The sequence below is a fragment of the Pelophylax lessonae genome (assembly GCF_965119305.1).
Source record: "Pelophylax lessonae genome assembly, chromosome: 6".
Lineage (NCBI taxonomy): Eukaryota > Metazoa > Chordata > Amphibia > Anura > Ranidae > Pelophylax > Pelophylax lessonae.
In genome coordinates, this window is record NC_138773.1 from 166,410,238 (window position 1) to 166,432,269 (window position 22,032).

General features: G+C 41.3%; 1 protein-coding gene across 2 annotated transcripts in view; it reads right to left on the reverse strand.

The window, feature by feature from the left end:
• Positions 1 to 4,372: 4,372 nt before the first annotated feature.
• SNRNP25 (small nuclear ribonucleoprotein U11/U12 subunit 25) overlaps positions 4,373 to 22,032 on the reverse strand; it is a 28,212-nt gene continuing 10,552 nt past the window's right edge. Inside the window, exons 4-6 of one of the 2 annotated variants that reach the window (XM_082260708.1) lie at positions 12,759 to 12,833; positions 11,217 to 11,309; positions 4,373 to 4,420 (exon numbers count right to left, since the gene is read on the reverse strand). In XM_082260708.1, the coding sequence (XP_082116834.1) occupies positions 11,252 to 11,309; positions 12,759 to 12,833 (133 nt within the window). In that variant the 3' untranslated portion in view covers positions 4,373 to 4,420; positions 11,217 to 11,251. Of the gene's footprint in view, positions 4,421 to 11,214; positions 11,310 to 12,758; positions 12,834 to 22,032 lie in introns of those variants that run through there. The other variant, XM_082260709.1, reaches the window with a different exon arrangement.

Below are 22,032 nucleotides of genomic sequence, written 5' to 3' on the forward strand. Positions count from 1 at the left end.
AGCAGAGTCGCCTGACCTAAACCCCATAGAGAATCTGTGGGGTACTGTCAAGAGGAAGATGAGAGACATCAGATCCAAACAAAGACGAGCTAAAGGCTGCTATGAAAGCAGCCTGGGCTTCCATAACACCTCGGCAGTGCCACAGGCTGATCACCTCCATGCCACGCCGCATTGATGAAGTAATTCATGCAACAGGAGCCCAAACCAAGTATTGAGTGCATACTATTTGTACATGAACATTCGTTTCAGTAAGCCAACATTTCTGTACTAAAACTTTTTTTTTTTAGTAGTCTTGTGTAATCTAATTTTCTGAGATACTGAATTTTGGGTTTTTTATAGCTGTAAGCCATAATCATCAACAATAAAAGAAAGAAATGCTTGAAGTATATCACTCTGTGTGTAACTCATCTAAATAAAATATAGAGGTATAAAAACAGTTTTACTTTTTGAATTACTCAAATAAATTAACTTGTTGATGATATTCTAATTTTGATATGCATGTACATATAGAAAAGAATCCATGCCTTTTTTATTTACTGAGCTGGACAGAACCAGCTGTGGAATCTATTCCACATTTTCAAAGGTCTTACTATGAAGAGCCATTCTGTATTTAGAGATGAAATCTCTTTTCCTCTAGATGTAAAGAGTGCCCCCTTGTCCTCTGTGATGACCTTAAAGTGAATACAGTGCCTTGCGAAAGTTTTCGGCCCCCTTGAACTTTTTGTCCTTTTGCCACATTTCAGGCTTCAAACATAAAGATATAAAACTGTAATTTTTTGTGAAGAATCAACAAGTGGGACACAATCATGAAGTGGAACGAAATTTATTGGATATTTAAAACTTTAACAAATAAAAAACTGAAAAATTGGGCATGCAAAATTATTCAGCCCCCTTAAGTCAATACTTTGTAGCGCCACCTTTTGCTGCGATTACAGCGGTTAGTCGCTTGGGGTATGTCTCTATCAGTTTTGCACATCGAGAGACTGAAATTTTTGCCCATTCCTACCTTGCAAAATAGCTCGAGCTCAGTGAGGTTGGATGGAGAGCGTTTGTGAACAGCAGTTTTCAGTTCTTTCCACAGATTCTCGATTGGATTTAGGTCTGGACTTGGCCATTCTAACACCTGGATATGTTTGTGAACCATTCCATTGTAGATTTTGCTTTATGTTTTGGATCATTGTCTTGTTGGAAGACAAATCTCCGTCCCAGTTTCAGGTGTTTTGCAGACTCCATCAGGTTTTCTTCCAGAATGGTCCTGTATTTGGCTCCATCCATCTTCCCTGTCCCTGCTGAAGAAAAGCAGGCACAAACCATGATGCTGCCACCACCATGTCTGATAGTGGGGATGGTGTGTTCAGGGTGATGAGCTGTGTTGCTTTTACGCCAAACATAACATTTTGCATTGTTGCCAAAAAGTTCGATTTTGGTTTCATCTGACCAGAGCACCTTCTCCCACATGTTTGGTGTGTCTCCCAGGTGGCTTGTGGCAAACTTTAAACGACACTTTTTATGGATAGCTTTAAGAAATGGCTTTCTTCTTGCCACTCTTCCATAAAGGCCAGATTTGTGCAGTATATGACTGATTGTTGTCCTATGGACAGAGTCTCCCACCTCAGCTGTAGATCTCTGCAGTTCATCCAGAGTGATCATGGGCCTCTTGGCTGCATCTCTGATCAGTCTTCTCTTTGTATGAGCTGAAAGTTTAGAGGGACAGCCAGGTCTTCGTAGATTTGCAGTGGTCTCATACTCCTTCCATTTCAATATTATCACTTGCACAGTGCTCCTTGGGATTTTTAAAGCTTGGGAAATCTTTTTGTATCCAAATCCAGCTTTAAACTTCTCCACAACAGTATCTCAGACCTGCCTGGTGTGTTCCTTTTTCTAGATGATGCTCTTTGCGCTTTAAACGGACCTCCAAAGCCTCGTACACACGCAACGATTATCGGCCGACCGATCGTCCGACTTTTGTCCAGAGTGGTGTTTTGTTGGTTGGAATGTGCCTAGACTGCACACGAATTTTCTCCCCCAACAAAAATCTACTTCAGAAGTGATGTCATGTGCTGGTTTACTTTCCTTGTGTTTTTTCTTCTCTGAGCATACCCAGTCTTGCTCATCAGATTTTTGTCTGGCGAAATCTGTACTGACTGACGGAAAATCGGCCGTTGTGTTGACGGCCAACAAAAATTTTATAGTCTGCACACCAGATTTTTTTCGGCCGAAAAGTCGGAGTCGGTTGTCGGAAGCATCATACTAACAAGCCGAAAATCGGCAGATCGGACGTTGGCTGAAAATTCCCTGCCAATTTTCGACGCGTGTGTACAGGGCTTAAGACTATCACAGTGCAGGTGCATTTATACGGAGACTTGATTACACACAGGTGGATTCTAGTTATCATCATTAGTCATTTAGGTCAACATTGGATCATTCAGAGATCCTCACTGAACTTCTGGAGAGAGTTTGCTGCACTGAAAGTAAAGGGGCTGAATAATTTTGCACGCCCAATTTTTCAGTTTATTTGTTAAAGTTTGAAATATCCAATAAATTTCGTTCCACTTCATGATTGTGTCCCACTTGTTGATTCTTCACAAAAAATGACAGTTTTTATATCTTTAGGTTTGAAGCCTGAAATGTGACAAAAGGTCGAAAAGTTCAAGGGGGCTGAATACTTTCGCAAGGCACTGTACCTCAACACCAATTTCACTATATGGCCCACTTATGTATTTGTACATGTTGATCATACAAAACCCCTCCCATTTTAATCTTCTCAATCGAGAATAAATTCAGTTCCTCAAAACTGGGCTCCCCCCTTATCAATTTGGTTGCTTTTTTTTCCCTGCACTTTCTCCAGTTTCCCAATATCCTATTTGTAAACTGTCGTCCAAAACTGAACTGCATATTCCAAATGAGGTCTTAGTAATGGATTGGCAAAATTATATCTCTCTCGAGTCCATACCTCTCGTAATACAAAAAAGGATTTTGCTCACTTTGGAAACTGCTGCTTGGCATTGCATGCCATTATTAGGCTTATGATCTACCAGAACACCCAGATCCTTCTCCACCACTGGTTACCCCAGTTATACTCTCCCCCCCTATAGTATGTATGCTGCATGCATATTCTTAGCCCCCAAGTGCATAACTTTACATTTATCAACATTAGATGGGCAACTATGTAGCAAATGAGGTTTAAACAGTGCATTGAGGTCAGGTTGTAAGTTGGAGACATCCTGTAAATAAGTTATTCCACTGCATAGCTTGGGGTCATCTGAAAAGAATGAAATGGTACTTTTAATCCCAGGCCCTATATCATTTATAAAGATATTAAAAAGTAAGGGTCCCAACACTGAGCCTTGGGGTATACCACTTTAGACCATTCAGAGTAAGAATCATTAACCACTACTCTGAATTCTATCTTTTAGCCAATTTTCTATCCATTTACAAACTGATTTTTCCAGGCCTGTAGACTTTAGCTTACACATTAGCTATGTGTGGAGAACTGTGTCAGACGCTTTGGCAAAAGCCAAGTATACCACAGCCACTCTTCCATCCAAGGTTTTACTTACCCCCTCATAAAAACCCCTCATAAAAAGAAATATAAATATATGTCCCAGAGAAAGTTGGTTCACCTTTACAAAAAAAAAAATGCAGATAAAAGGGGCATCCTCTAGATAAAAACAAACTGTGCAGCTCTGACTAAACTTGAATAATGCTCTTGCTATAGATGTAGGTCGTTTACATACCTCATGAACCCCGAATATAACTCTCCCAGGAGCAAGCTTTTTTCCTTGAATTAAACCTCCCTCACGTGCTCTCTCTCTGTCCTCTGATGCAAAAGCTGTGAGCTTAGCGTTAGAAAACTCACTCCTGTGATGGAGGAGGCAAGCAGTAATGGCCTCACTTACCAACGTCCTAGACACATTCTAGTCAGGCTACAGAAGGTACATAAATGGAGGTATTGATTAATTAAATAATTGATATTGCTGACTTAATTAAGCGTTAAAACTTCCCACAGGCAGCATTTGAATTTGCAAGGTTTCTCAGCAGCTATCCACTAATAAATAAAACAAATACAGGCAGTAAGTGAATTTTTGATAAATAGACCCAATAGGGTAGAATTCTGATCTGGAATTATATTTTTTAATTATTAATTGCCACTAGAAAGAATTTAAAAAACAAAAACACGTTTTAGAGTAAAAATAACTAATTGTATTATGAAAGACAATAGTTACACAAAAACACACCTAAAAAAGAAATCTATAAAAGCTCTGAATTGCTCAGTGTCCATTGCCTGATGTACAGAAATTAGTCTTTATGAATCTTTTGTTTGCCATGCTTTAGTGGTTCGTTCCTGTTTCCACACTGCATTCCACGCGCATCAAATATAATAAATATCTCAGTAATTTTCTTCACAGAAGTATATTACCTGTAAAAATAAAAAATTCACATATGTCAAACAGTATTTATAACCTTAGTTTACTGTGACTTTTTACATTTTTATATACAATATCGTAATGTCTTTGTAAGAGCAGTGGGTGAGGTTTGTCTTAAGTTGACCTAAGTAACTTGCAGTGCCTTGAAAAAGTATTCATACCCCTTGAAAATTTTCCACATTTTGTCATGTTACAACCAAAAACATAAATGTATTTTACTGGGAATTTATGTGATAGACCAAACACAAAGTGGCACATAATTGTGAAGTGGAAGGAACATGATAAATGGTTTTCAAAATTTTCACAAATGTATACAGATATTAGATATTTTTAAATGAGGCGTGCATTTGTATGCAGCCCTCCTGAGTTAATACTTTGTAGAACCACCTTTTACTGCAATCAAAGCTGCAAGTCTTTTTGGGTATGTCTCTACCAGCTGTGCACACATCTAGAGAGTGACATTTTGCCCAAAATAGCTCAAGCTCTGTCAGATTGGATGAGAGCATCTGTGAACAGCAATTTTCAAGTCTTGCCACAGATTCTCAATTGGATTTAGGTCTAGACTTTGACTGGAACATTCTAACACATGAATATGCTTTGATCTAACCATTCCATTGTAGCTCTGGCTGTATGTTTAGTGTCATCGTCGTCCTGCTGGAAGGTGAACCTCTGCCCCAGTCTCAAGTCTTTTGCAGACTCTAAAAGGTTATCTTCTAAGATTGCCCTGTATTTGGCTCTATCCATCTTCCCATCAACTCTGACCAGCTTCCCTGCTAAAGAAAAAGCATCCCCACAACATGATTCTGCCACCACCATGTTTCACAGTGGTGTGTTTAGGGTGTTGTGCAGTGTTAGTTTTCCGCCACACATAGTGTTTTGCTTTCAGCCCAAAAAGTTTAATTTAGGTCTCATCTGACCAGAAGCACCTACTTCCACATTTGCCGTGTCCCCACATGGCTTCTCGCAAACGGACTTCTTGTAGCTTTCTTCTTGCCACTCTTCCATAAAGGCCAGATTTTTGGAGTACACGACTAATAGTTGTCATGTGGACAGATTCTCCTACCTGAGCTGTGGATCTCTGCAGTTCCTCCAGAGTTACCATGGGCTTCTTCTCCGATTAATGCTTTTCTTGCCTGGCCTGTCAGTTTAGGTGGACAGCCATGTCTTGGTAAGTTTGCAGTTGTGCTATACTCTTTCCATTTTCGGATAATGGATTGAACAGTGCTCTGTGAGATGTTCTAAGATTGGGATTTTTTTTTTTTAACCTAACCCTACTTTAAACTTCTCCACAACTTTATCCTATGACCTGCCTGGCGTGTTCCTTGGCCTTCATGATGCTGTTTGTTCACTAAGGTTCTCTAACAAACCTGAGGGCTTCACAGAAAAACTGCATTTATACTGAGATTAAATTAGACACAGGTGGACTCAATTTACTAATAAGGTGACTTCTGAAGGAAATTGGTTCCACTAGATTATAGTTAGGGGTATCAGAGTAAAGGGGGCTGAATACAAATGCATGCCACACTTTTCAGTTATTTGTAAAAAAAAAAATTGAAACCAATTTATCATTTTACTTACACTTTACAACAGACTTGTATAAAGTACTCAAAATTTCTACTTGAGTAAAAGTACAAGTGCTCGATCAAAAAGTGACTTGAGTAGAAGTGGAAGTGCTCGCAGAAAAATTTACTTAAGTGGAAGTACTAAAGTATTCAACATTTTTTTTACTTAAGTATTGCAAGTAGTTTTTTCAAAAAATTTGCTACTTAAGTACTAAAAGTAAAAAGTACCAGTAGTTTTGAAAAAACATTTCTACTCAAGTACTGAAAGTAGAAGTACAAGTACTGTGTTATGTAGTTATTAAAGAAAGAAGTCAAAAGTTTGAACATCATATTGTTTTTTATTATTTCAAATGATTTATTCAAATGATTAACCTAAAGGACAATCACAATTCCTTGTAACCAAAAAACAGATAAAGTATGTCCCTCCCTTCCCCTTTTAAAGCATCCACCTTTTAAAGCCAGGGGTGGTCTCCTTACTGAGCTTCCTCACTCTCACAGCCAGGCAGATCACTTGAAGTTGAAGGGCCAGGGGTGGAAGGTGGTGTTTTTGGTTCCTCCAGCTTTTCAGCTGATCAAAAGGCAGAACAGGAGCATGCGCAGTCTTCTTAATCGCGGTTTAATTTGATTTGCTCAATTGATGATGATGTGCCAGGCCAGCTTCATCAAACCTACAACGCTTAAAGTGAAAAATGCATCAAAAACTACTAACAAAGTGGCTGTGCTAAAAATGCTAATAAAGTGCCTGCAAATATATATATATTCTTCTTGTATTCAAAATCATCGCCCACAGTATCAAAAATAAAGTGACATGTCTGTGCTAAATGCAGTGCAAATTATTCCCACAATGTAAATGTAATTCATATAAAATATATATGACAATACCACAATAAAATAAGTTGTGATTGTGAATAAGTTAGGTGCAAGTTTAAGTGTGTAAACTAAACTTTATAATGAAAAGTCCATAACTGAATTCCAGTGTGCAATCTAAGAAGTGCTGTCACTTGCTGTCAGATGCTTCCACCTTTCTTCTGTGATCTGCTCAAGTAAAGTGGTGGACTGGATAGCCTCTCTCTGCCTCTCACCTTAGTAGCACTGGCACTGCACTGGTTCAAAAAGCTGTCTATATTATTTTCATTATAAGAACTTGTCAGAACATGCTTCCACCACCTGTCCTTCACACTAGTAGTGCTCATTTGCTTTGCTCAAGTCAAGTGCCACTGCCAGTGGCCACTGCAGTGCAGGCACAGCCGTACAGGCAGAGGCAGGCCGCAGGAAGCACAGGCACCACCACAACACAACACTTATGGTCCATGGACCATGGATGGTCGGATAATCATCATAGCCGTCAGTCTCACTCTTCTTGGTTCAAAAAAGCCACCCATGACCCGTGTGTATATAATATATTAATATTTTATATTGATTATTTGATTCTCAAATGGCACATTTGCCATGGCAAGGATTAGGCCCTCTCCACGGTCCACCTCACTCACCTCATAGAGAAGAAGATAAGATAACGAAGAAAATGCTCCGAGTCCTGCTCCCGCGTCCGGCCGCCCGCGTCACAACTCCTCTCAGTAAGGGCCCTACCGCGGGCCGTGGCGCAAGCGAGGCTGTGGGATTGATTGAATTGAGTTGTGCTGCCTACTGCTACACGCTACCTACTACTAAATTGTGAGTCAGTATATTTTATTTCATTTTTATATATAAAAGCGGTATTGTTGAGCACTACTAGCCACTAGATCTCCTGGCTGTCACTTTGTCACATGTTGGGGAATCACAGCGGCTCGGCTCCAGAAGTGGCGGGTGTCCCCGTCATCCTGCCAGGGCCGCCAAGAAGTTCATCAACTAATCTTAAGTTATTAATATCTTATAAGGAGAGGACCAATGGGATTGAGAATTGAAATAATTAAATATATATGGCTTTTTGAACCAGTGCAGTCAGTGCCACAGTGCCACCCAGACGCTATCCACCAGTGCCACCACCATTAAGTGTGTTGGTCGGTCACTCGAGCACTGAAGGAGGTGGAAGCATCTGACAAGTGAAGTGACACTTTAGATTTGCACACTGGAATTCATTTATGGACTTTTCGTTATAGATAGGTTTACACACTTCAACTTGTTGCACGCACCTGACCTAACTTATTTCATAACTTATTTTATTGTGATTTTATTGTCATATTTTATATGAATTTAATTTACTGTTGCATTGTGGGAATAATTATTTTCACTGCATTTAGGCTTTAGCACATTCATGTCACTTTATTTTTGATACTGTGTGGATTGTGGGCAGGGCACTGGGGGCAACGATGATATTATATCGATTGCACAGGCACTTTATTCGCACAGCCAAGTTGTGTTTGTTAGTAGTTTCTTGATGCACTTTAAGCGCTGTAGCACAATTTATTTGTTTGTTTCATATTTTCTTTTTATTGGAAAGATTTGGTATAGCAGCTTTTATTATACACAGCCTTTATTTTCGTATGCGCTGATTTACACATGACATTATACACATTTTTTTGAGCTTCATGAAACCTGCCATCTACTGTTCTGGCAGTGGTAATTTTTTTAAAAGTAACGAGTAACTATGCAGCACAAAAAAAAAATACTTGAGTAGAAGTATCGAAATCATGGAAAAAATGTAGTGAAGTAAAAGTAGAAGTAGGAGAAAAAAATTCTACTCTAGGAAAGTACAGATACCGCATTTCGGTACTTAAGTACAGTACTTAAGTAGTTCTACTTCTTTACTATACATCTCTGCTTTACAATTATGTGGCACTTTGTGTAGGTCTATCACACAATCCCAATAAAATACATTTACATTTTTGGTTGCAACATGACAAAATATGGAAAATTCCAAGGGGTATGAATACTTTTTCAAGGCACTGTAAGTCTGTTATCTCAGTTAAAGTGGTTGTAAACCCTTTCCTATACCCAGTGAAGTGAATAGCCTGAGAGGATACACAGAGATTAAATAAATCTCCCTACATGAATGGGATTTACAACCACTTTCCGACCAGTCATGTATCTGGTACATCATCGGTCTTCAAGTGGTTGTACCAAGATGATGCCTGCAGCTGTAGGCATCACCTTGGTACCGTATTTTTGAGTCCGCTCTATAGTACCAGCAATTGGAGCAGCTAAGTAGCCACTCAAATGCCTACAAGCAGGGGGATTCTCTCCCCCCCACCCCTCCCTCCCTCGTTCTTGCCAAACCAATCTATTAACCTTCTATGATGAAGTGAGCTGCCACCTAGATAAAGGAAAGCCTGTGGATGTGGTGTATCTGGACTTTGCAAAGGCCTTCGACACCTTTCCCCCCCAAACGCTTACTGTACAAACTAAGGAAGGTAGGTATGGACCATAAGGTGAGTACCTGGATAGAGAACTGGCTCCAGGGGAGAGTCCAGAGGGTGGTGATTAATGGGGAGTACTCGGATTGGGCGGGTGTGGAAAGTGGGGTCCCCCAGGGTTCTGTCCTGGGGCCAATCCTGTTTAATTTATTCATAAATGATCTATAGGAGGGGATATCTAGTACAATCTCAGTATTTGCGGATGATACTAAACTAAGCATGCCAATATCTTCTGGGCAGGATGAGGAAACCTTACAAGCGGACCTGAACAAAATAACGGGGTGGGCAACTACATGGCAGATGAGGTTTAATGTTGAAAAATGTAAAGTAATGCACTTGGGTGCCAGAAACCAGAAAGCAAGCTACTCACTAGGGGGGAACCTCTGGGTGAGTCTAGGATGGAAAAGGACCTGGGGGTACTGGTAGACAACAGGCTTGGCAGTGGCATGCAATGCCAAGCGGCTGCAAGCAAAGCCAACAGAATACTGGGATGCATAAAAAAGGGGATTCACTTCAGAAATAAAGAGATTATTCTCCCACTCTACAAGACTCTGGTCCGGCCACATCTGGAGTATGCTGTCCAGTTCTGGGCACTGGTCCTCAGGAAGGATGTGCTGGAACTGGAAAGAGTCCAGAGAAGGGCAGCAAAAATAAAATTATAAATAATTAGGGGAATGGAGGACATCAGCTATGAGGAAAGACTACAAGCACTGAACTTATTCTCTCTGGAGAAGAGACGATTAAGGGGGATATGATATCAATGTACAAATATTGTACTGGCAACCCTAGCATAAAGGAACAAACTATTCAAAGAAAGGGAATACAATAAGACACATGGCCATTCACTAAAACTAGAGGAAAGGCGGTTTAACCTTAAAGTACATAGGGGGTTCTTTACTGTCAGAGCAGTAAGGATGTGGGATTCTCTTCCGCAACCAGTCGTATCAGCAGGGAGCATCGATAGTTTCAAAAAACTATTAGATGGGCACCTTAAAGACCACAACGTACAGGGGTATACAATGTACGGTTAACAGCAAACACACACATACCATAGGTTGAACTGGATGGACTGATGTCGTTTTTCAACCTCACCAACTATGTAACAAAGCTGGCATTGGCTTTAATCGGGTCTCTGTTATGGCAATCCCGATTGGCCTGCCCTTGTGAAAGAGCCCTTTGTTTTCTCTTCTTGCCCCATATCAGCTCCCACTGTTCCTCTTCTGCCAGTGGTCTATGATCAGCTCTTATGCCCCATACACACGTGCAGATTATCTGCAGACTTTTGTCTGCAGACTTACCAAAACCATATAATATGAGGTCAAATCTAAACACTTTCAATTTGTATGCAATCCGGCAGGCCCTTGCACTACATAGAAAAGGTAAGTCTGCAGACAAAAGTCTGCAGATAATCTGCACGTGTGTACGGGGCATTAATCTGTATGTCCTCCTAGCAGTGCTTTATGACCATATTACACTTTTCCTCTTACCTCTGCAATTGCTCCATGATCAACTTACATTCTACCTATTCTCTCAGCAATTCATGATCAGCTCTTCCTCTGCCCCTTCTCACTATGGTCTATGATCAGCTACAGTTGACACTATCTTTCCCACTTGACCAAATATATACGTGCAAAAACAAAAAGTCTGATTATGCAGTAATACCAGTATTGGTAAAAATTGTTCGGTGGTCAAAAACCTTTTAGTTTAAATTGACCACTTTGTGGAGGCCCACATTTAAACAGTACTATCTCATATGTCAAAATTACAGTTAACTGTGTTTTTGAGAAACACAGTCAACCCACTGTAATGGTCTCCTATATTGTCACTCTTGTATTTTTCTAATACATCATACATGAATAGAATAAATAAAATCAGACCTTAAAGCATATGCGTCTTGCTCCAAACCAAGGTGCTATTTGTTTCTCAGCCTCTTAACAAAACACACTTCATCTCGGTTTTTAATGCCATACCTTAAAAGGGAAAACAGACACATTATTGAACAAAAGAATATGTAAAAATAACATTTCAGAAAAGTACTTTTTATATCAAGGTTTTATTATAGCTACCTTTTGACAGAAATTAAAGACAGGTGTGTTAATGTTTGCTAGCCCAATTCCAGGGCTTTCCCTCCCCACCCTGAATTTTTTATTTAAAAAAAATATTTTCATATGCTTTAATTTTTTTTATTTTTTACAGGAGAGTTCAAGGCAGTGTTATAATGGGTCCCCTTCCATCCTGGGCTGTGGGTGGGTCCTGAATGCTGCAGAGAGCAGTGCCAATCTCTGAACCATTCTCCTGCTAGCATAGGAGCAGCACCTAACTCACTTGCTGACTATCCTGAAGCGCACCCTCCATGGAGTGTACACCCAAGGTGTCCAAAAGACTTGTTTTCACCTCTTGTCAAGTGTTTTATAATAGTTGTGAACATACAATGCTATAGAGACTTTCTAAAATAGTTATAACTACGCAGGCACCATAACTGCTTAGATTCAGAAATGATCTTTTACCAGATGAAATGATCTTTCTGATGGGGGAGGGGGGGGTCACAGGACACTGCAGACACCCAGTGTGCCTGTATTCCATAGTCCATTCAGCCTGAGCAGGGGGCATGTTCAAGTGGCAAACTGGGAGAGGGTGGGCCAGGGTTAGGCTGTGATCAGTCAGGGGCTGTAGTGGCTGAACAAACTACCCAATACAGGCATGCTGTGTGTATGCACAGGGTCCTATACCTCTGAATGGCCAGCCATAGAGTGAAAACTAACCATGTTAACACATATCAGCGGCTGCAGTTTGTGTGATCAGTTTAGAACAAGGAAGAAAAGGTGACTAGCAGGATAAACCAGGTACTTTAGATGGAAGAAGTACGGTACATGAAAATGACAGAGACTATGATTTATAAATACACAAATGTGAACACACAATAATATAATATTTAGGGTACCATACACCTTAAGGCTACATTCACACCTGAGCGTAGCGTTTTCGCACGGTTTTACCGCGATTTACAGGCATTTTTACAGGCGTTTTTTGTGCAGGCGTTTTTAGATTGAATAGAAACCAATGGAAAACGCCTGTAATCTGCCCAAAAAGAAGCTCATGTACTTTTTTGAGCGTTGGGCGTTTTGCTTACAGCGTCAAAACGCTCAGATCTGAACAGGGGCCATTGAAATGAATAGGATTTGTCTTGTTGGGCATTTGGGGGCTGATCCTAGAGCAGAAAAACTCCCCAAAAACGCCCCAAAACGCCTACATGTGAACGGAGCCTAAGAACTAGAGCACATTTTGTAATAATAAAAGCAAAGCAGATTTAGTGTAACTTGCTTGTCAACATACAGGTTTTGCTTTATTTTATGTTTTCCCCTCTCCAAAATTATGTAACTAAAAGTATAATAGGATTAAAAAAAAAATATATGACTCACTCGCGAAGACTTTTCTCATCGTGATCAAGCTTCTCTCCATCAAAGGATAGATAGTATGTTCTCCACACATATTTCCTGTTTACCAAATTATTCCAAAGGAAACAGACTATGAAATTGTAATAATGGCAATAGCGCAATGATATAAATCGGAAATGCAATAAAACAGGAATGCAATCAGCCAACATTTCTGGTCTATTTACAAGTAATTTCATTTATTGTAAACAAGTTCTGTTCCTGTAAATCAGCTGTTCAAACTCACTGCCATCTAATTATTTTTATTTATTTTTTTTTTTTACTGGGGTTTAAATGGTAAAGATCCTGGTAGTTTGGGTGAAAATAGCTTAAGGCCAGGCAGACAAAACCAGTTAATATTATGGTGGTAAGAAGAGATCACAGAAAGTGTCACTGTTTCATTCCTTGCCCCACACCAATTAGAAAATGCTGCTTTTTATTTTAGGAAAAGAGCAAGGTGTACTAAGATCAGATTGTACTATTTGCAGATTGGGTTTTAGCACAATATCTCTCTACATTTTAATTCAGGTCTTAGATAACTAAAGTTATCTTCCTATTCCTGTTCAGTTATATTTCAATTGCTAAAACTGCCCTGAGATGGCTCTGTGATTGCTTGATTCCTTACTGCCCTTTATATTATTCTTAAAAGCAAGAAAGCATTTCTTTACATTTTTTTTGTCAAACTCAAACATGTATTCTGAGACTAAAACACTAGTACAACCCCCAATTCTAAAAAAAAAACTTGGGACACTGTAAAATGTACATCTAAATAGACTGCAGTGATTTGCAAATCTCATGAATAGAAATAGAAAACATATCAAATGTTTAAACTGAGAAAATATACCACTTTAACAAAAAAAAAAAAGGTAAATTTGAAATTGATGTCAGCAACATATCTCAAAAAAGTTTGGACAGGACAACAATAAGTGTAAGTAGGAAGCAGAACAAGGAAAAGCCGGAAGAACATTTTGCAACTTAAGCCCCGTACACACGTACTGATCGGCCGTCTTTTGTCCAGGGCTTTCGTGTCGGTTGAAAACTGCAAAAGACTGCACACGAATTTTGTCGGCCAACAACAGCCGACTGCAGAAGTGATGTCATGTGATGGTTAACTTTCCTTGTCTTTTTTCTTTTCTGAGCATGCCCAGTCTTGCTCATCTGCTGTCTGTCGGCCAAAATCTGTACTGACTGGCGAACAATCGGCCGTTCTGGTGTTGGCCAACAAAAATTTTAATGCCTGCACGACAGATTCTGTTCGGCCGAAAATGCGCTGTCGGAAGCATCATACTAACAAGCCTACAATCGGCCGATCGGTCATCGGCCGAATATTTACGGCCGACAATCGGTACGTGTGTACGGGGCTTAAGTAGGTTAGTTGGCAACAGGTCATTAACATGATTAGGTATGAAAAGATCTTAGAGATTCAGTGTGTCAGAAATAAAAGATAGGCCGTGTTCACCAAGCTGTGAAAAGCTGCTTTTGAAAATGGTCAAACTATTTCAGAATAATGTTCCTAGGATGACACTGGATTAAAAACAGGCATGATTCTGTTATGACAGCATGAGCACAGGAGATAAATGTCTGTAAACACAGTTGGGTGTGCCATTCAAAAATGCAAAGTAGAGCTCTATCATGCAAAGAAGAAGCCATATCTGTACATGATCCGGAAATACTGCTATATTCTCTGAGCCACAGCTCATTTAACCACTTTACCACCGGAGGATTTTCCTGCTAAAAGACCAGGGGGTTTTTTGCGATTTTTTACTGCGTGACTTTAACGGACAATTGCGCGGTCGTGCGACGCTGTACCTAAACGAATTTCACGTCCTTTTTTTCCCCACAAACAGAGCTTTCTTTTGGTGGTATTTGATCACCTGTGCGGTTTTTTGATCACGCGCTATAAACAAAAAAAGAGCGTAATTTTTGCAAAAATAACAATATTTTTCACTTTTTTTTATATGAAATTCCCCCCCAAAAAAATGTAAAAATCTAAATTTTTTAACATTTTCGGCCAATTTGTTTTACGCTACCTATGTTTGGTAAAAAAAAAAAAAAAAAAAAAATCGCAAAAAGCGTATTTTGATTGGTTTGCGCAAAAGTTATCGCGTTTACTAACAGGGAAAGATTTTTGTCATTTTTGGTGTTTTTTTTTTAACGAGTAATGGCGGCGATCTGCGATTTTTTTTTTGCGGTACTGCGACATTGCGGCGGACAGATCGGACCCTTGACTGACATTTTTGACACTTTTGGGGGTACCAGTGACTGATTAGTAATCAGTGCTATATATATGCACTGTTACTGCAAAAATGACACTGGCAGGGAAGGGGTTAACTTTATTGGACAGGGAGGGGTTAAGTGTGTCCTAGGGGCGTGATTCTAACTGTGTAGGGACATTCCTATTGGTGTAAAAAAAACGATCAACGGTTCTACATAGTAGAACCGTCTGATCTTCATTTTTACACAGGGAGAACTGACAGGCGGCTTGTTTACATAAGCCGCTCTGTCTTTCTCCCGCTGTACCGGCGATCGTTGTGTGGCCGGCGGACATCGGGTCCGCCAGTCACACTCCCGCACTCCTCCGTGAACGAGCTGAGGCGGGCGCGCGCTCGCCCGCTATTGGCTCTAGAAGGAGTGACAGGCGAGCGACGTAGACCTACGTCACTCTGCCTGGCCGGGGCCGACTGCCGCAGTAAATATACTGTGCGCAGTCGGCAAGTGGTTAAATGGTCTGTTGTAAAGTAGAAAGCTTTTCTGTGGTCAGATAAAAACATGATTTGACATTCATTTCGCAACCATGGGCACTGCTTCCTCCGGACTAAGGGAGAGAGGGACCTTCTGGCCAGTTATCAGGGAAGGCCTTGCATATACAATGCTGAACTGCATACTACATCAATGACAACAGCATGGCTTTGTAATAGAAGAGTTTGGGTGCTTAACTGGCCTGCCTGTAGTCCAGACCTTTATCCAATTGAAAAGATTTGGTGCATCTTGAAGAAGACCTAGGACTGTTGAGCAGTTGAAATCCTATATCAAGCAAGAGTGAGACAACATTCCTCTACCAAAATTCCAGAAACTGGTCTCCTCCCGTCTCAGACGTTTACAGTGAGAAAAAAAAAAAAAAAGGAGGAGTAGATGCTACACTGCAGTAAACATGGCCCTGTCCCAACTTTTTTGAGACATGTTGCTTCCATAAATTTCAAAATTACCTTTACTTTTTTTCTTAAAATAGTAAATTTGCATTTAAATATTGATAAGTTATCTATTTTCTGTTATAAATAATATGTGGGTTTATGAGATGTCCAATTCACTGCATTCTGTTTTTATATAGCTTTTACACAGTGTCCAAACTTTCTTGGAATTGAGGTTGTAGATCATACAACAGATTGTTTAAGTACAAGACAAGTATGACTCAATTTATTGATAAGCATTTAGGCTCGGTTCACACTGATGCAATGCGGGAAGGCTGCGAATTCGCAGCCTGTTCCCGCATCGCACACGCACCCCCGGCAGTTCACACTGCCATATGCGATCCGCTGGGGGTGTCAATGTAATCTTGACGACACCCCCAGTTTGATCGCATATCGCAGTGCGATCGTGCAGTTCGCACAGGATCGGATCGCACAAGTGTGAACCGCTGTGCGATCCGATCCTGATGCGGCAGCAAAAATGCCTCCTGTGCGTGTTTGCTGCGGGTGCAATGCGAATTTAGCCATACAAACTGTATGGCTAAACTCGCACCGCACAGCTGATCGCATGTAATGTCGGAGCAGTGCGCTCCGACATGACATGCGAACCCCGCACACGCAGTAGTGTGAACCGGGGCTCATGCCAGCTCATTTGAAAAAAAATGGCAGTCTTTACTAAGGGTAATCGTGATACATATCTCAAAACCAGTATAGAATGTAGAGCACTGCAAAAGCTGACTGTCTTCAATTCTCTTTCTCTGATTGAAACTTCACACAGCCCTGCCTGAACACAACAGAGAAGAGTCTGACTCATTAGATGTGTGTGTAAATGTCAGCCTGGGTTCTGAAAACATGGGGCATTTGTATGGGCATACATGCATATCTAGTCATGCACTTGTTCAGTATATTACAGGATCTATATGAACAGTAAACAGTATATGAATGTTTTACCACCACCACAAGCCAGTGCAGATCAGGAACATAACTTAATACATGGCACTGCTGCCAGGATTTGACAGCTCTGAATTTTCTCAGAACAAAAGGCTCAGTGTTCAGCACATTTAGCTTAATTAATGCAGAACTTCACTCTCTCAATTAACATGAACTATTTTTAATCCTTATGCTGCTAACATTAGTAAATAGATACACTGCTCAAAAAAATTAAAGGAACACTTTGAAAAAACATCAGATCTCAATGGGGAAAAATACACTGCTCAAAAACATTAAATGAACACTTTTTAATCAGAGTATAGCATCAAGTCCATTAAACTCCTGGGATATTGATCTGGTCAGTTAAGTAGCAGAGGGGGTTGCTAATCGATCCGTTTCAGCTGCTTTGGTGTTAATGAAATTAACAACAGGTGCACTAGATGGGCAACAATAAGAGGACCTCCAAAACAGGAATGGTTTTACAGGTGGAGGCGAGCATGGGGGCCATTCTTCGGTATCAATTTCTTCATCCCCCAGGAACTGGCTGCATACTCTTGCCACATGAGGCCGGACATTGTTGTGCACCAGGAGGAACCCAGGACTCACTGCACCAGTGTAGGGTCTGACAATGGGTCCAAGGATTTCACCCTGATACCTAATAGCAGTCAGGGTGACATTGTCTAGCCTGTAGAGGTCTGTGCATTCCTCCATGGATATGCCTCCCCATGCTATCACTGACCCACCACCAAACCAGTCATGCTGAATGATGTTACAGGCAGCATAACGTTCTCCACGGCTTCTCCAGACCCTTTCACGTCTGTCACATGTGCTCAGGGTGAACCTGCTCTCATCGATGAACAGCATCGGGGGCCAGTGGCAGACCTGCCAATTCTGGTGTTCAATGGCAAATGCCAATCTAGCTCTATGATGCCGGGTAGTAAGCACAGGGCCCACTAGAGGATGTCGGGCCCTCAGGCCACCCTCATGAAGTCTGTTTCAGATTGTTTGGTCAGAGACATTCACACCAGTTGCCTGTTGGAGGTCATTTTGTAGGGCTCTGGCAGTGCTCATCCTGTTCCTCCTTGCATAAAGGACCAGATACTGGTCCTTTTTATGGGTTAAGCACCTTTTATGGCCCTGTCCAGCTCTCTTAAAATAACTGCCTGTCTCTTGGAATCTCCTTCATGCTCCTGAGACTGTGTTGGGAGGCAAAACCTGGCAATGGCACAAATTTTGTGCCCTCCTGGAGGAGTTGGGCTATCTGTGCAACCTCTATAGAGTCCAGGTATTGCCTCATGCTACCAGTAGTGATACTGACCCTATCCAACATGCAAAACTAAAGAAAAAAAAAAAAAAGTCAGAAAAGATCAGTGGGGGGGTGGGGGGGGGATACATTTCAGTGGCCTCCACCTGTAAAACCATTCCCGTTTTGGAGGTTGTCTCATTGTTTCCCATCTGGTGCACCTGTTAAATTTCATTAACACCAAAGCAGCTGAAACTGATTACCCAACCCCTCTGCTACTTAACTTAGTTGATGCTATACGCCAATTAAAAAGTGTTCCTTTAATTTTATTTAAAGCAGTGTAGTTGGTAGTTCAACAATCTCCTCTCACTCTCCATCCTGATTCCCCCTGCAGATGTCTGAGGTTAACAGAAGCGCATAATGACCCAAGAATCTCAATGCAAGTGCACGTTGTGCACGACTGAAACAGTGGAACAGTGGGTTCTCGGAGCGTCATGAGGGGGAGGAGCCTATCGGCACGCACGTAGGACGGAGGGGGAGAGGGCTATCTCCTGCTAATGGAGGCTTCAGGGAACCTGACCGCTCCCGACCCACCTCCGGCCAGACTCTGGACGCCTAAGCTCCCGGGGATGAGCGCTGGCGCGGTGAGTGGTAAACTCTGCTGACCCCCCCCCCACTCTCCCCGACGTCTCCCTCCACGGTCTGTAGCGACGACCTCACGCAGCATCAACATCCGGAGGATCCCCGCACGCTTACAGCACACGGAGTAGGCGCTGGAGAGCCCTGTCTCCTGCACAGGAACGCAGGTGAGCAGCCATAGCGGCGACAGGAGAGACCTCCTCACTAACCGGCAGTGCGGGGGGCTGGACACGGTCAGTAAACGCTACCAGGCGAACAGGTCCCGAGGGAGCGGACCCCAAGAGAGCTGCCAGGTCCATTTGAGCCAATACATCCGGAGATGCGGATGTCCTGATGCATGAGGGCTGGAAGCTAAGGAGAAAACGGGAAAAAGGAAAAAACTTTTTAAAAAGGGACAGTCTACAAAACCGTGAGTCATAGAGGAGTAATCCCTCTTCCTATATTATTCCTACTGTCATTTCATTGTCTATCAGAAGGTCATATAAAGACTCCCTAGAGACATACAACAAAGCAGTATGGTAAAATGTCAATGTTAACACACCTGAGACTGATTCAGCTGCTCCCTGTTTAAACCAGCAACCTCTCATAAAGTGTTTCTTATTGGATTAATAGCCACAACAGTCTTTCAATATCCCAAACCAGCAAATTTTTATTTCTATACGGTCCCTTAATAACCGTATACAGAGACTCATAAGAAGATCATAAGTATAAATAAAGACCTTGGGGCTATATATAAAATATTTAAAATGATTAACACTCTCTCTGTGAAATAATACCTGACATTACTCAATCACCTTGTTACAACATACAGCCTGAGTTTCCCCTCTGCTCTATTGTCTTCTCGCTCTTCCACTTCTTAAATACTTAAGGCCGGGACTCACACTAGCCTGTATAAGAACTTGAGCAGGGAGGTGGGAGGCTGGAAGTGCCCCATGCCTCATACCTCCTATAACCGCCTGTGAACATTGATTCAAAATAGAGGCTACCCGGATGGTCTGTGTCTTCCTCTGGCTTGAAGGCAGACAAAATCTTTTTCTGATCATTAAGTTGGTATACCTAATTTTGGAGCACTATCATAGGAGGTTCTGAGATTCTATAAAAGAACCGCGGAACAACTCTCTACATAATGAGAGGTAAATCCACAAGAGGAGGAGCCATAGCAAAATCACCAAGGGTATCCTCAAGCCCTAACACAATAAGGAAATTCATGACACAAGAAAATCCCTTAGAAAAATCATCCCAGGGAAAACAACAAGGAACAGACAAGAAGAAAGTAGAGAAAAATTCAAAAGCTGAAGTAGCTAAATCACCAATCAGCCCAGCAAATTCAGAATTAAGCATAAGGATTGAAAACGACGAGGGAGAGGAGGAAGAGCGGGGAGAAATAAAAGAGCATGCCCCCACAAAAGGTGAAATGCGAGAAATGTTCGCAGGATTGGAAAAATCTTTAAAAATCGAATTGGTTAAAATCCAAACCGACCTAGGGCGGGTCCAGATGGACCTGGGACACGCCCTGGGACGAGTAGAAGAACTAGAAAAAAAACAAGAGGATCAAAGAAAAATAATACAGGGAATGAGAAAGGAAATAAACGAGACCAAGAAAAAAGCCAGAGATCTAGCTTACAAACTAGAGGATCAAGAGAATAGAGCTAGACGAAAAAATTTGAGGATCCGAGGCTTAAAAGATACAACACATGAAGAAAATTTAGAAGAAAAACTTCAAAAAATCCTAAACCCAGTATTAGGCAGAAGGGAAGAAGACCAATTGCTGATCGACAGAGCACATCGTATAAGAAAACCGTCAGGAGCCCCAGCAGAATCACCTAGAGATGTGATAATCAGGTTTCAAAATTATACAGATAAAGCACAAATATGGGAAAACCTAAAGAAGAATAAATCATTATTAAATGCAGTAAATACAGAAAACGACAAGATACAGATATTTACAGATCTGGCACCGGAAACACTGAGGAGGAGAAGAATTTTAAAACCCTTGACAGAAGAGATGCAAAAACAAGGAATCAGATATAATTGGGGGTTTCCAGCCAGTTTAATAGGAAAAAGAGACGGGCGATCAGCAAAACTCATCTTTCCAGAGGAAACTCAAGAATTTTGCAAAAAACTGGATATACAGGAACCAAATCTGCCTGGTTGGTATGAAGGTGACAGGGAAGACGAACCAGGAAGAAACTCACAGACGGAAGAACAGCAATGGACATCAGCCAGAAAAAACAAACGATAAAATACGTGGAACACTGCCCAAATAATGCAAATCGGGAGGGGGTGTGTTTTTTTTTTTTTTTTTTTTTTTTTTTTTTTTTTTTTTTTTTTTTTTTTTCTCCCCCTCCCCTGCTTTGCGGAGAGTGGCCTTTTTTACAGATGCGAACTGTGTGGGGGGACTGGGGGAGGGGGGGCCGGGGGAGTGGGGGGAGGAGGGAGGGAGGGGAAGGGAGGTAAGCTATACAAAGGAAGCAGGATAGCCCCCCCCCAAAGCCGGAACGTCCTTCCAACTGAGGAGGGAGGTATATCGTGCTAACCCATTAGAGCACCACCCCAAAGGAATGGGTATCAGGGAGAATGACCCAAAGAAACAACTAAATACCCTAAGATCAAAAATGGATCAGAAAAACATCAACATGAGACGGAAGGGGACGGAGGCGGGGGGGAGGGGAGGGGGGGGGAGGGTGAGAGAGGAGGGGAAGGGTAGGGATAGGGAAACTCTCCATTGCCAAAAAAGAAAAGGAATTTCAAAAGCCTGCCAGACTAACAACACTGGTAGTATGCGGTTAGTGGAATTTAAATTGATCCGGTGCCCCCCTGTTTGTGGAGGAACTGGATCAAGCAGAAGGAAAAAAAAATGAAAGATGAACAACTAAAAATAATAACGTATAATGTAAGAGGATTAAACTCCCATACAAAAAGGTATAAGATATTGGAAGAGCTGAGGAGAGAAGCAGCAAATATTGCTTTTCTACAGGAAACGCATATCTCTCTTCACTCGAATTTAAAACTTTTTTCTAAACACTTTCCTAAATGGTATTACGGAGACTCACCAATAGAACGTGCAAGAGGAGTAGCAATAGGAATAGCTGGAAATACAGAATTCTCCTTAGAAGAAATGAAAACAGACCCGAACGGTCGATACATTTTCCTTAAGGGACAAATAAGGGGGATGGAGCTGACATTGGCCAATATTTATAACCCAAATAAAAAACCAAGTGAATATCTGGGGAGAATCCTGTATGATCTAGAGAGCTTTAAAAAA